The sequence below is a fragment of the Pseudorca crassidens genome, chromosome 5 (assembly GCF_039906515.1).
Source record: "Pseudorca crassidens isolate mPseCra1 chromosome 5, mPseCra1.hap1, whole genome shotgun sequence".
In the NCBI taxonomy this organism is placed as follows: Eukaryota; Metazoa; Chordata; class Mammalia; order Artiodactyla; family Delphinidae; genus Pseudorca; species Pseudorca crassidens.
In genome coordinates, this window is record NC_090300.1 from 75,778,178 (window position 1) to 75,792,624 (window position 14,447).

The 14,447-nt window shown below is 50.8% G+C and overlaps 1 protein-coding gene across 8 annotated transcripts in view; it reads right to left on the reverse strand.

The window, feature by feature from the left end:
* TMEM44 (transmembrane protein 44) overlaps positions 1-14,447 on the reverse strand; it is a 52,075-nt gene that overhangs the window by 34,060 nt on the left and 3,568 nt on the right. For 5 of the 8 annotated variants that reach the window (XM_067738472.1, XM_067738467.1, XM_067738469.1 and 2 more), the window contains exons 3-8: positions 12,793-12,886; positions 11,528-11,694; positions 11,215-11,301; positions 6,374-6,544; positions 3,373-3,513; positions 1,675-1,779 (exon numbers count right to left, since the gene is read on the reverse strand). In XM_067738472.1, coding sequence (XP_067594573.1) covers positions 1,675-1,779; positions 3,373-3,513; positions 6,374-6,544; positions 11,215-11,301; positions 11,528-11,694; positions 12,793-12,886 — 765 coding nt within the window. The remainder of the gene's footprint in view (positions 1-1,674; positions 1,780-3,372; positions 3,514-6,373; positions 6,545-11,214; positions 11,302-11,527; positions 11,695-12,792; positions 12,887-14,447) is intronic. The other 3 variants (XR_010943668.1, XM_067738468.1, XM_067738473.1) reach the window with 3 other exon arrangements.

Consider the following 14,447-nt stretch of genomic DNA (forward strand, 5'->3'; position numbering starts at 1 on the left):
CTGGTTGTAAATGGAGGGGGTGGGACAAGAATAGCAGTGAGAGGAAAACCAGTTAGGAGGCTCCTGGATCTACTTGTTTTTTCCTTTCTTTATTGAAGTATAGTTGATTTACAATATTGTGTTAGTTTCAGGTGTACAGAAAAGTGATTCATTTCTACACGTTTATATGAATATACCTAGATTCTTTTTTTCCAATTCTTTTCTATTACAGCTTATTACAAGATATTGAATACAGTTCCCTGTGCCATACAGTAAAACCTTGTCGTTTACCTATTTTATATATGGTTGTGTGCATCTGTTAATCCCATACTTCCAATTTATCCCTCCCCCTACCCTTCCACTTCGGTAACCGTAAGTTTGTCTTCTACGTCTGTGAGTCTGTTTCTGTTTTGTAAATAAGTTCATTTGTAATTTGGGGGGGTAATATTTTTTAGATTCCACATATAAGTGATATCATATGATATTTGTCTTTGTCTGTCTCACTTACTTCCCTCAGTATGATAATCTCTAGGTTGGATCTACTTTAAAAGAAGTATTTGCGAGACTCACAGATGGGTGATATGGGCACGGGCATATAGTGAGGGAAAGAGAGGAATCTGAGTTTGACCCACTGCACGGACAGTGGTGTCGCTTCCTGACATGAGGAAGATGGGGAGAGGAGCCGGTCTGGACATGGAAATCCAGAATTCTGTATTGGACACGGCACGTGTGAGATGCCACATGGGGACGATGAAGAGGGAGGATGAAGAGGTAGTGGGGCAGCCGAGACTGGAACTGAAGGAGAGGAAAGGGATGACGACACAGGCCAGGGAAATCAGCCAGAGCTGGCAGGTAGGGCTATGGGACTGGAAGAGTGTACCCAGAGAAGGGAGCCCTCCTGAGGCGGAGCTGCGGTACTGCAACCTTGAAGTCCGCTCACCAGGAGGAGCCCGCAGAGGTGAGGGTGGCAGAAAAACAGGGACAGGGAGGGGCCCAGAAATCAGAAGAAGCAGGCGGCCAAACGAGTTGAACCTCAGCTGGACAGAAATGATCCCGGGATTTAGCAACTGGGAGGTCGCTGTAGCCTCGACAGGAACGACTTAGTGGGGTGTGGGACATGGAGTGGGCTTCTTGTCGCCTCTTTCCCTCCAACCCTCTTCCTCCTGAAGGCCCCCCGTGCAGAACCCTGGGAGTCATCTGGAGCATGCTGTCCTCTTCACCACCACATCCTCACTGCCCCCACTGCTCTACCTGCCGACTCCACTGCAGCTCTGCTTCTCCATCGGCTGCAGCCTTGGTTCAGGCCACACCATGTCTTTCCTGGACTTACAACTGTCCCTCACTGACCCCCTTGCTTCTAGTCTCCACTCCCTAGTCTGCCCCCCAACAATGCCTGAGTGACGGCTCTAAAATGCACGTCTGACCCTGAGCCTCTAGTCCTGAAGCCTCCTGAACTCCCATCACCCTCTGCGATCTCACACCTACCCCGCCTCCACCCTTTCATCTCCGAGCTCCCCTTCATCTGACCGCCACCGCCTGCCCCCCACCAAGGCCTCTGAGAGTTCCTTCCTCTTTTTACAGGCTTTCCTGCCTCATTCCGCCCCTCCTGCAGCTAAAGTGTCACTTCCTCCAGGAAGCCTTCCAGGACTACCTCCCACCCTTCTGGACACCCGGCTGTGGCCCACAGCCACTTACCTGCTGCACGGGCTCGATGGTCAGCTCCAGGTAGCGGCTGACAGCTGCCATCCTCTTGAGGGGCTTGCAGTAAGGAAGCGTGGTGAGAGGCACCCAGTCCGAATTCTTTCAAGCGGGGATGGGGAGACAGAAAGGGGGATTCTTAAAGTCAGGAGACCTTTTCTCAAAACAGGATCCCAGTTTCTTCAAAAGAACCCCTACAGTATTTTTTTCTGTTCTTTTATGGCACATCTCACTTTCTGCTTCCTGTGAGATGTATCTCATCTGTCTCTTTGAGGTCACAGTAGGTGGGTGGGTCCCAAACTTGGCTGCACCGTGGAATCACCTGGGCTTCTTAAAACACCAAACAACTGAAGTTTAGCTCTCACCCCCCACCCCGCCCCACACCAGACATTCTGATTTAATTGGTATGGATGTGACTTGCAGAGTTTAAAAGCCCCCCAGATAATTCTGAAGTATGGCAAGGTTTGGGAATCACTGAAATGGGTGCTAAATAAGTGTTTTTGTAAAGCAGTGTGGTTCTTGAACTTTACTGCGTACCAGAAGCACCCAGAGGACTTATAAAAACACCCCGAGTTTTGGATTTGGTAGAGCTGGGTGGAGCCCTAAGATCTGCATTTCTAACAAGTTTCCAGGCAGTGCTGGTCTGGGGACCACACTTTGAGAACCACTGATGGAAAGACTGCTGAAGAGATTACAAAGGCTCCACTTCCTGTCTTCAAAATACTAAACACACAGGGCTCTCTTGAAATACCTTAGCTCCCCATTGGGATATAATTTTGTAACAGTTTCTAGAATGGAATGAAAATAACTTCCCACTAGAGCCTCCTTGGGAACTTGGATCTTTGGTCTAAGCACCTGTATCTCCCCTTTTACCTTGGTCACACCCACACTACCTTCTACTTCATTAACTCAGTCAGATTACACTGTTAAACCTAGAAAATTCGGAGGAGGGGACTCGGTTCACTCACACGGAGCCTCATTTCTACTCTGAAAGAAATGAAGGTAGTGAGGAGTCCAGGTAGTAGGCGAGACTTTTTTTCCTCAAAAAATGATCTTAGAAAAGGGGGAGCTGCTGTATGTTCAACTCTTTACCAGCTCTCTTATTATTATGAGGCACTTTCTCAACTATTTGCAACAAGGACTTTTGACAAAGAAAAATTGCCTCAGTTAGCGTAGCTCTGCTTACTTAGAGGGGTCACCTGATTAAATCAGCAAAAGGCAGAGACAGACGCATTTACTGGTATGACATCATTGTAAAGGGTGGAAGTTATTTGTAAGCAGCACTTTTAAAAATCAGCTTTTTAGTGATACCAACTTAAAACAAAAGCCGTGTTAGTATGTGGATGTCAGATGCATGCACAAGTGGGAACTTAAGTTTTTACGAAATGAGGGCAAAAAGCACATTACTTCTAAACTAACGTATTAATTTATATAGTATGTGAACTTAAATATATATATGTAAATTACCAAATAGCGTAATAGCAAACTTAAAAAATATTTTGTCCTTGGGAAAGCAGAGGATCCTACTTATTCAGGGCACTCAGCATTGCGCGTAACAGTAGTTTTTTAAAGTGACCAACTGGCCAAGCTCGTGGGGACCCCCAGGATTCCCAGGCCCGGCCCCGGTGAGGCTCGCTGCCTCTGCCCATGCTGTGCACAAACACCGGGGGGCCCCGTCCAGCTGTGAGACCTTGCCTCGGTCCTTGCCTCCTGGTTTTCTTCCTCCTTCTCTGCACAGGTCAAAAGGGCTTGGGTGTCGGCATTCTCTCTGGCTTCAGAGGCAAATCCCAAAGCATGTCTCAGCTTGCTCTTCATCACCCAGGAAAGGAAAATGATCTGAGAAGTGAAGTTAAGGTCCACGGAGGCGGAGGACTTCAGCCACCGGTGCTGCCTTCACCTCTGCACCCTGAGGGCTCCATCCTGGGCTGGTTCCTTACCTCCCCGGGATCATCCTGTCGGGTCGGCCCCAGAACAGACACAGCTCATCTGAGGACAGAGCCAGGTCCAACACCCCCTAGCTGCTGTCCCCCTGAGGGCCCAGTACCCAGCCAGACGCTGCCTCTAACAAGCACTTAATAGATACTTGTTACACAAAAAGATTTTGAAAACCATTTTCCCTGGCTTACAAGGACAGTACACGTAGTGGGTTGAAGAGTGTCCTCCCAAAATTCATATCCACTCGGAACCTCACAATGTGATCTTATTTGGAAACAGGGTCTTTGCTGATATAATTAGTTAAGATGAGGTGGTAGTGGATTAGGGTGGATAAGGTAAGTCCTGTGGCAGGAACCTCACAGGAAGAAGAGAAGTAATGCAGAGATACACAAAGGGAAAAAGGCCAGGTGAAGATGGAGGCAGAAATTAAAATTATGCTGCCAGCTCGCCCGGAGATGGAAACAACCTAAGTGTCCATCATCGGATGAATGGATAAAGAAGATGTGGCACATATATACAATAGAATATCACTCAGCCATAAAAAAAAACGAAATTGAGCTATTTGTAATGAGGTGGATACACCTAGAGTCTGTCATACAGAGTGAAGTAAGTCAGAAAGAGAAAGACAAATACTGTATGCTAACACATATATATGGAATTTAAGAAAAAAAAATGTCACGAAGAACCTAGGGGTAAGACAGGAACAAAGACACAGACCTACTAGAGTATGGACTTGAGGATATGGGGAGTGGGAAGGGTAAGCTGTGACAAAGCGAGAGAGAGGCATGGACATATATACACTACCAAACATAAGGTAGATAGCTAGTGGGAAGCAGCCAGTGGGAAGCAGCCGCATAGCACAGGGAGATCAGCTCGGTGCTTTGTGATCGCCTGGAGGGGTGGGATAGGGAGGGTGGGAGGGAGACGCAAGAGGGAAGAGATATGGGAACATATGTATATGTATAACTGATTCACTTTGTTATAAAGCAGAAACTAACACACCATTGTAAAGCAATTATACTCCAATAAAGATGTAAAAAAAAATAATAAAGGTGACTCCAATCTAAAAAAAAAAAAAAAAGAGTCACGTACCACAATGTTCATTGCAGCTCTATTTACAATAGCCAGGACATGGAAGCAACCTAAACGTCCATCGACAGATGAATGGATAAAGATGTGACACATATATACAATGGAATATTACTCAGCCATAAAAAGAAACAAAATTGAGTTATTTGTAGTGAGGTGGATGGACCTAGAGACTGTCATACAGAGTGAAGTAAGTCAGAAAGAGAAAAGCAAATACCATATGCTAACACATATATATGGAATCTAAAAAAAAAAAAATTGTTCTAACGAACCTAGGGGCAGGACAGGAATAAAGACGCAGACGTAGAGAATGGACTTGAGGACACGGGGAGGGGGAAGGGTAAGCTGGGATGAAGTGAGAGAGTGGCATATATACACTACCAAATGTAAAATGGATTACATGTGGGAAGCAGCCGCATAGCACAGGGAGATCAGCTCGGTGCTTTGTGACCACCTAGAGGGGTGGGATAGGGAGGGTGGGAGGGAGATGCAAGAGGGAGGAGATATGGGGATATATGTATGTGTATAGCTGATTCACTTTGTTATAAGGCAGAAATTAACACACCATTGTAAAGCAATTATACTCCAATAAAGATGTTAAAAAAATAAAAAAAAATTATGCTGCCAGAAGCCAGGGAACCCCAGAAGCCACCAGAAGCTGGAACAGTCAGGGAAAGACTCTCCGCTACAACCTCTGGAGAGAGTGTGACTCCACCTGGATTTCGGACTTCTGGCTTCCAAAGCTGAGAGAATAAATTCCTGTGGTTTAAGCCATCACGTTTGTGGTTATGTGTTACGGCAGCCCTCGCAGACTCAAATAGTATGTGAGAAAATCCATTTCTAAACTATTTATGCTAAATCCACAGGTTTTCCACCCCTCCCCCAACCCCACCCAGCATCTCCACTCGCCACTGTTTGAGCTTAGCTTGCCCTTGAGGCCCTCACACCAAGGTCACTGGGGTGTCAGCACATCAGGCAACACCTGCTTGGGGATCAGAAACGGGCTCAGCGATCACTGACAGCTTTTCTCTCTGCTTCCCCACCCCAGGCTTCCAGCACCGAAGAGGACAGAAAGCAGATGATCACCCGTGTAGGGCAGGTCAACTTGCAAAGCCCTTCCCAGCCTGTGAGAAGACAAGGCAAAGGTGAGGAAAACAGGTTCACAGAGGACAGGGACCAATCCAGGTGGGGAGCAGCACCGAGACAGGAGCCTGGCTCTTCTGTGATCCCAAGGCCAGGAAGCTTCATACTCCCCTCTGCTGTTTCACAAAGCTCCAGTCAAGAGATATTTCTTCTTATTAAAAAAAAAATAAAAAGGAGGAGGGACTTCCCTGGTGGCGCAGTGGGTAAGACTTTGCACTCCCAATGCAGGCCGCCCAGGTTCGATCCCTTGTCAGGGAACTAGATCCCACACGCATGCCGCAACTAGGAATCCAGCGAGCTGCAACTAAGGAGCCAGCCTGCCACAACTAAGACCCGGTGCAACCAAATAAATGAATAAATAAATAACATTTTAAAAGGACACAAAGCACAAAACTGCACATTGCAATTGTGTCTGCCTCCCCCAGAATTCAAACCACCACCCTGGCTACTGGGAAAGAATTCTTTCTAGCAAGAGGGTAGGAGGGCAGATGAGACACAGCAGCCAAGCCCCCGGGCCTGGGGTGGATACGGTGAGGTCCAGCGCTGCACGGCCGAGGGAGGTCAGGAACCAGGGTGTGGCCCGTAGCAGGTATTCAGGCCGCCGGTCATGGGCCACGATGGCCGAGGCGTAGAGGAGGCCAGCCAGGGCCGACAGGAGCCGGGTCCACAGGTAGATGGAGGGAAATGTCCTACCCCAGCACTGGGCAGAGAGAGAAGGGGGCTGGGCTGGGAGGAACACTGCCACCTCCCTCAGCTCCCTTAAAGCTGATTCTAAGACCCAGGCCCCTGGTGATGTAAGAGGTTGGAGGGCAAGCCCTCTGCCCATGGCCAGTCCCCAGAGGTGCCACTTCTGTTGGGCTTCAAGCTGCTTCCAGGAATTCCCTGGCAGTCCAGTGGTTAGGGCTCCTCGTTTCCACTGCAGAGGGCATGGGTTCGATCCCTGGTTGGCGAACTAAGATCCTGCAAGCCGCGCGGCGTGGCCAAAAAAAAAGAAAGCTGTTTTCTTTGTCTGGTGAACTCCTATTCATCCCTCAGAACCTGGCTTAAACCCAACTCTGGGAAACCATCCCTTAACACCTCCACCCTAAGGGGAGCAAGTTATTCCCTCTTCAGGGTCCCTCACACCTCTGACATATCCCTCTATTGGAGTGCCTTTCACCCTGATCATGACTTAGCTCCTTACACATCTGTCTGTCCAACAGACAGAGGGCTCCTGAGAGCAGGGCTGAGGTCCTCACCATCTCGGTGCCCTGGAACCCAGCACTGGGCAGGGGCTCGTGAATGTCAGTGGGGAGAGCAGGACAGAGACTGAATTATGGAGAACCAAGGGCCCACTCTTCTCGTCTCGGGGCCACCAACTCTGAACCAGGCGGGACGGGAAAGTCAGGAAAATTAGAGATAACATTCTGGAAATTTTGAAGCCAAGGGGATATTTCTGGAGAATGAGCAATGGAAATATTGGTTTTTAAAAAAGGAAACATACAATATTTATATGTAAGTATCCTTTACAGGTATAACATCACTTTATATACACATTAAGTATATATACAAATATTATGTATTTCCAATTATATACAATTACATAGGTATTTAAATCAATACATAAATATAAATTATATTTTTTATATATATATATATATATATAAAACTTAGTTTGCTCATTAGATGACTGTACTTAGAGACATACAGACCTTGGTTAAGGAACGGAAAATATTCAAGAGAAAAAGCATGTTTTAGCCGATTTTCTCCATTTTAATTTAACCCTCAAAAAGATTCCTGGGACTTGCCTGGTGGCGCAGTGGATAAGAATCTGCCTGCCAGTGCAGGGGACATGGGTTTGAGCCCTGGTCTGGGAAGATCCCACATGCCACGGAGCAACTAAGCCCGTGTGCCACAGCTACTGAGCCTGCACTCTAGAGCCCACGAGCCACAACTACTGAGCCCATGTGCCACAACTACTGAAGCCCACGCGCCTAGAGCCCGTGCTCCGCCACCACAATGAGAAGCCCGCGCACTGCAACGAAGAGTAGCCCCTGCTCGCCGCAACTAGAGAAAGTCCGCGCGCAGCAACAAAGACCCAACACAGCCAAAAATAAATAAATAAAATAAAATAAAATAAAAAAAGATTCCTGGGGATTCCCCGGCGGTCCAGTGGTTGGGTCTCCACGCTCTCACTGCCAAGGGCTTGGGTTCAATCCCTGGTTGGGGAACTAGGATCCCACAAGCCACGTGCCACGGCCAAGGGAAGGGGAAGAAAAAGAAATAGATTCCTCAGGAGTGTTATATCTACCTCTGCATCTCTTCCAGTTTTGTTCCCAGGCCTCCCTGTTTCTGGCCTGCCACCCCCTGAGCAGACGGCACGCAGCCGGGGACGGTGGCCCCTGGCCCACTGGCCCCAGAGGTTGCGGGTGGAGTGTCACCCCTTCCCATCAGCCCATCCCACCTCACACGGCCCAGCAGCACTGCTATGGCGGGAAGACTTTGGGGTCCTCCAGCCCACCCACCCCCATTTTACAGAGGACATTGATGGGCAGAGGGGAAGGTGACTTGCAGAGCCGGGCTAGGCCCTGAGCTGGATGAGGCCAAGCTGGGGGAGCCCTCTGCTCTCACTCCCGTGCCAACCCACGCCCAGCGCCCACTGACTCAGAACTCAAGCTCTTCTCAGGGTCGGTACTAGGGTCTAGAGGGCTCCGCCTGCGGCGCTGAACACACAGCTGTGCTTCAAGCATCACTGCTTGAAGACTGGAACTGGTTTGGTGACTCGAGATGTGGTATGAATTTCTCCAGCACATACAGGCCTGTCTAGCAGGTCAGGACAGACGGCTGGGAGGACGACCTGCCTGGTGGCTTCCCGGCAAATCCGCGCTGGGGACTGGAAGCGGGCTGTGCCTCAGACACTCTTACGGCAGCAATGATTCCCGGCGTTGTCAGCACAATGCTTTACTGATCAGTGCGTGTTTCGCACCCTTTGTCCTGTTCAAGGACTTGCTCCTGGAAAAATGGGAACTTTTCCCACCAAAGCCACCCAGCCAGGCTGCTCCTCAGCGCCCCCTGCAGGGGTAAATTAGAAGCAGCTTCTGGGGGATCCAGGGTCCAAGTCCAGGCTGGCTTGGCTTCCCACAGCACTGCAACCCTGCTGGCTTTCTCCCTAACGAGGGAACCCTAGCTCTGGGTTATTCATGGGACCAGAGACACTCAGGGATGGCAGCCCCTCCGAGATTGCCCAGCTCAGTCCCCTTGCAATCTCCCTCTATCTTCTTGCCAAGGGGCCATCAGGTTTGAATGCCTCTAGTGATGAGAAGCCTACTACCTCCTAAAGCAGGAATAACACCAGCTGTTCTCAACATGCCAGGCACTGGGGAAAGTGTCTAACCCATGGAATTCTTCCTTTAACCGAATGGGAAGCGGCCCTCCCAGTAACCTCTTGCTTATTGATTCTGGTCTTGGTCCTGTTCTCCGAGACTGCAAAGAACAAGGCTGCTCTTTCTGCCCCAGGATAGCCCTCTGTTTCCTGTATCCATGAGCTTCCTTTTCTCTAGGCCAAATGCAGTGACTCATTAAGAAGTGTCTGCTGGAAGCTACCCTGGGCAGACCCCAAGCACCTGGAACACAGTGAGAAATGAAACAGACAAGGGCACTGCTCTCACACTGCTGATGCTCTGCTAGGGGACCAGGCAGCAACCTGGTAAGTAACTAAAGGAGCTCATTCAGGCTGTGATAAATGCGATGAAGAAAATTAAGCAGAGGGAGGGACACAGCGGTGGGACTGGCCTGGGGCTATTTTAGGTGGGATGGTGTTATGGGTTGAATTGTGTCCCCCCAAAAAGATGTTGGAGTCCCAACCGCCAGAGGTAGTGAATGTGGCCTCATCTGGAAATAGAGTTTTTGCAGATGATCAAGGTAAGCTGAGGTTATTACGGTGGGCTCTAATCCAAGAGGACTGTGTCCTTGTGAAAAGAGGAAAGTCAGACACAGAAACATACGGAGGGAAGCCATGCGACCACACACACACACACACACACACACACACACAGGGAGAACTCCACACAAATCCTGGGGTTGTGCTGCCACCAGCCAAGGGACTACCAGAAGCTTAGAGAAAGGCCTGGAACGGATCCCTCTCTAGGGCCTTCAGAAAGAGTGTGGCCCTGCTGACACTTTGGTGTCGGATCTCTGGCCTCCAGGACTTAAAGACAGTATGTTTCTGTTGTTCAGAGTCTGGGATACTTTGTCATGGCAGCAGCAGGAAACTAATACAGGTGGTCAGGGCACTGCAACTGTTCCTTCAAAGGCCCGCATGTGACACGGCTTCCCAGCCCTGACCACACCCTGGAGGCCCATCCCAGCAGTGGTTGAACTGCGTACAGTGTTCCCCACGCTCCCCTCCCTTGCCCTGGAGACAGCATCTTTGCTGATGAGGCCCTGTGCCCCGGGAGGTTTCAGGCTGCAGCTCCCACGAGCGGTCAACTAAGCACCGCCTCCTCAAATCCTGTTCTCCTGGGATTGCTGTTAAACCACAGTGCTCTTGGGCAAGACTAAATGATGGGCCGTCACATTTCTGGCGTCAGGCCCCACCATTTTCACGCGTCCGTAATATGGGGCTCTTCAGCAGGCGCTCTCCTGCCTCGGTGGCCTTTCCCGCACACTCTGCTCTGCCCTGAGTGCCTTCCCTTCGCCTCTGCCTCCTTAGACCCCACCTGGCCTTCGCTGCCAACCTGGGGCCGCGCCAGCACCCAGTGCCTGGCAGTGTGAACAGTTTTCACCCTCGCTCATTTGATAATGCAGGAGGCTTCTCTCTTTCTTCCAGAACCCCAAACATTCGATTCTTTCTTAGAGCATTCAAACATCCTGCTTCCCATTTCTGTGTCTTCCTTGGGGAGACTGTGAGCTCCCCAAGGGCAAGCAGGGCATCTCAAGGCACGTCTGTTCCCCCAAGGGACTGGCCATCACATGACTTCCCTAACCCCAGATGCCTGAAAAATACTGCCAACAAGACACTCTCGAATACACAGACCCCAGGAGCTGCATGACCCTGTTCTCTAAAAGCTCAGATCTCCTCGCTCCTTAATGGGGTGTTTATCCATCCAAACTCAGGGGCTCCTTCCGGAGAGCCTGATTTTCATTTGCTACGAGAAATGGAGAGAACACGGTGCCCTCTCCCTGTGAGTCTCAGGACCCTCCGAGGCCTGGGGGCGGCTGTTCGCTGCCCACACACATGTGTATACACGCACACACACCCACGTACACACCCACACGCGCACATGTGAACGGAGACACCACCTCTCCACCCCGGTGACCTGGAGCTGGGAGGATGCTCCCAGATGCCCTAAGACCTGCCAGGGTGACCCACAGTCCCGGCCCCAGACTCACGATTCTGGAGAGTGGGGGGATCCGGGAAGCCCAGGCGCCCAAGGCTGCGATGCCGCCCAGCAGGAAGCCAAGGATTTCAGTATTGTCCTGCGGGAACAGTGATACACTCAGCACCCTGAGGATATGCCCATGCACCCCAGGCCCGTCCTTTTCTGCTTTTAGGAGGTTCTTCCCAATGAGGCCTAACCCTGACGCCCACCCCCAGGGCATTTGTTGGAACTAGGAGAAGGGGAGGGGCCCGCATTGCCCCTCCCCCCTCCCCCCCCCCCCCCCCCCCCCGCCGTCAGGTCCCCCTGAGCAGGCTCGACCTCACCTGTACTAGGCTTCCCAGCAGCCTCCGCTGCGGCCCTCGGATGGGGCCTGAAGCCTTCGGGACAGCGGCCCACAGAGCCCAGCCTGGGCCCAGGCTCAGCGGCAGGACCAGGGCAAATATGCTGGCCCTGAGCTGCCGCCTCCTCTTTCTCTCCCGGGAGCCCCGACCTGCAACAGACACCAAGGTCCCACAGGGCTCCCGGGATCTGGAACTCAACAGACAGCTGCGTGGGAAGAACTGGTGTCGACCCCAGACCCGAGGCCAGGATGGGCTCCCACACTGTTCCACAGGCCAGCCCCTCACCCCCCTTCAAGGGCCTGTGGTTGGGTTTTCCCCCCTTCCCCTTATCCCCCCACCCCCCCATGACTGGCACTCTTCCCCTTCCTCAGCCTCTCATAGTGTTTTATGTTTCAAGGCAGGGCAACGTGATCCTTTTTCATATGCATCTGCACGCACACAGAGTCGCCCGTCCTAGACTGGAGACCGCTGAAGGCAGGCACTGTGCCCGGCCAGTTCTAGAATCTGCACAGAGCCCAGCACGGAGTGGAACCGGCACAAGCTTGGTGAATGTATTATAAGTGGGCACACTGGTGCCAAGGCACCAAAGCTGTGAGTAGAATAAGCATCGTCTTTGAAAGTCTCCTTGAAATAGAAGACAGATCCGCCTCTGAACAATTCCAAAAAGAACATTCCTCCTCTGGGCAGCCTCGAGCAGCTGAGAGCACCTTACATCACCCCTGATGCAAACATTTCCCTTTGGGACAAGGGTCCGAGTACACTGCTGCCCCTTCTCAGGAAAGTCCCAGTCCCACATACTTAAGGCTACTCATCCCATCTCAGTCACTTCCAGCGCCCGCTCGGCCTGAGGCAGCCCAGGTGGTTCGCTTGGAGCCCCTGGACTTGCACACTGAGTATCACTGTCCATCCCCAAAGCCCCGCCCCCTCCCCTTCCTGACCTCTGCCCATGCTGCCCTTTCACCTGGAATGCCCTTCCTTGCGGTCCCAGTTCCGACGTCACATCCTTCTCTGACACCTGCAGCCCCTCCCCTCCTCTGGTTGCCCATCGTGAGCCCACACCCCCTTACTAGCAGCGCTAACTAACTTTTAGGCCCCTGACTCCCCGCTCTGGGTGGAACCAGGAAGCTCGCCCATTCGTCTGTGCTTGGCAGGGTCCAGGCTCCGGTGTGACAGGGAGAGGCACTCAGCACACTGATGGATGAAATGAGTGGATGGGTGAAGACAGGAACAGATGGCAGCACACTTACCTGAACTGGACTTGACTTTGGAGCTGCAGACTGGGAAGAGAATGGACACAAAGCTCACCAGGTCAACAGCTGCTAGGTAGACACCAGTGAAGACCTGGGAGCAAAGGAAAGAGGGTCTTGGTGTTCAAACACCTTTCAGCAACTGTAGCACCGCTCATTCTGGCTCTCCTCTACCACGTGCGTTCCACTGATGTAGGGCTTCCAGGGACACCTCCAACCCCAGGAAAGGTTGGTTATCACCTCCATTTGACTAACGAGGAGATGGGGTGCTTAAGTAACCAATCCCATTATGCAGACGCCCATCAGAGAGATGGGATAAGAACTCAGCCCGCCCCACTTTCCACTGGACAGCATGGTCTCTGCTGTGCAACTTTGGCCCAGCCACTGAACTTCCCTGGGCCTCGGTTTCCTCATCTAGAAAGCAGGGATAATAACAGTGCCTCCCTCATCGCTAAGTAGATTGTATGGGCCGATGCGCGGGAAGTTGCTTAGGCCAGCGACTGGACGAACGTAAAATGCACCCACCCATGCGTGCACTAGCTACTGACGGTACAGTTGACGCTTGAACAACTCAGGGGTTGGGGCACCGACTCCTCTGCAGTGGAAATTCCAAGTATAACTTTACAGTCAGCCCTTTGTATCCGAGGTTCTGCATCCATGGTTCAACCAGCTGTGGACCCTGTAGTGCCGTAGTGTGTATTTATTGAAAAAAATCCATGTATAAGTGGACACACACAGTTCAAAGCCATGTTGTTCAAGGGTCCACTGAACTTAGTGCTTAATAGCATGCGTTCTGGGGTTTGAATCCTGACTCTGTACTTACTAGAGGGTGACTTTAGCAAGGTTATTTAACCTCGCTATGCCTCAGTTTCCACATGTATAAAACAGGGATAATGAGAGCACCCACGTCATAGGTCGACTTGAGGATTAAATGAGTTAATACATGAAAAGCCCTTAATGTCAAGTACATAGTTAAGTATTTAATAAATATCAGCTGTTATTATTGGACTTGAGCTAGGCCTCATTATAGTCTATCAGCTAATGACAACGGGCTCCCAGAAGGAAAGGTGATTTGTTTCCGATAGAACGCTGCTCACAGCAGGGTCTAGAACTCTCCAAATCTGTGTCCAACCACTAGGCTCCCCTCCTTCACATCTACCTGGATGGCAAAAGGCCAGGACCAGCCCCCTGAAGTGGGGCCCATAGGTCCTCCTTGGGATATGTGTTTTGGGATAAGCCCCTTCTACACAGATTTGTTTGAGGGTCCAGACTTTGGAAAAACTTGAAACTGCTTCTCACTTGCTCCAAAGCCCACATCACCACCTGGGAAAGGATTCAGACACCCCTGCCTGAGCTGCGGCTGGGCCCTGGGCTCTAAAACCAGTAACAGCAACAATCCCTTTTTACTGGATATCTACTATGTGTCAGCTGGTGTTTTAAGTGATGGGGATATGGTAGCGAATAAAAATTTTTGCCCTTATGGAGCTGACATTCTAGTAGGGGTTAACATACAATAAGCCATAAACATAATGAATAAGTAAAGTCGATGGTATATTAGGGAAAACTAGAGCAAGATGAGGTTGTCTGGAGCACCTGTGGTAGAGGCAGGGCACACTTTTAAACAGGTGATCAGGGAGGCCTTATTGAGAAGGAGA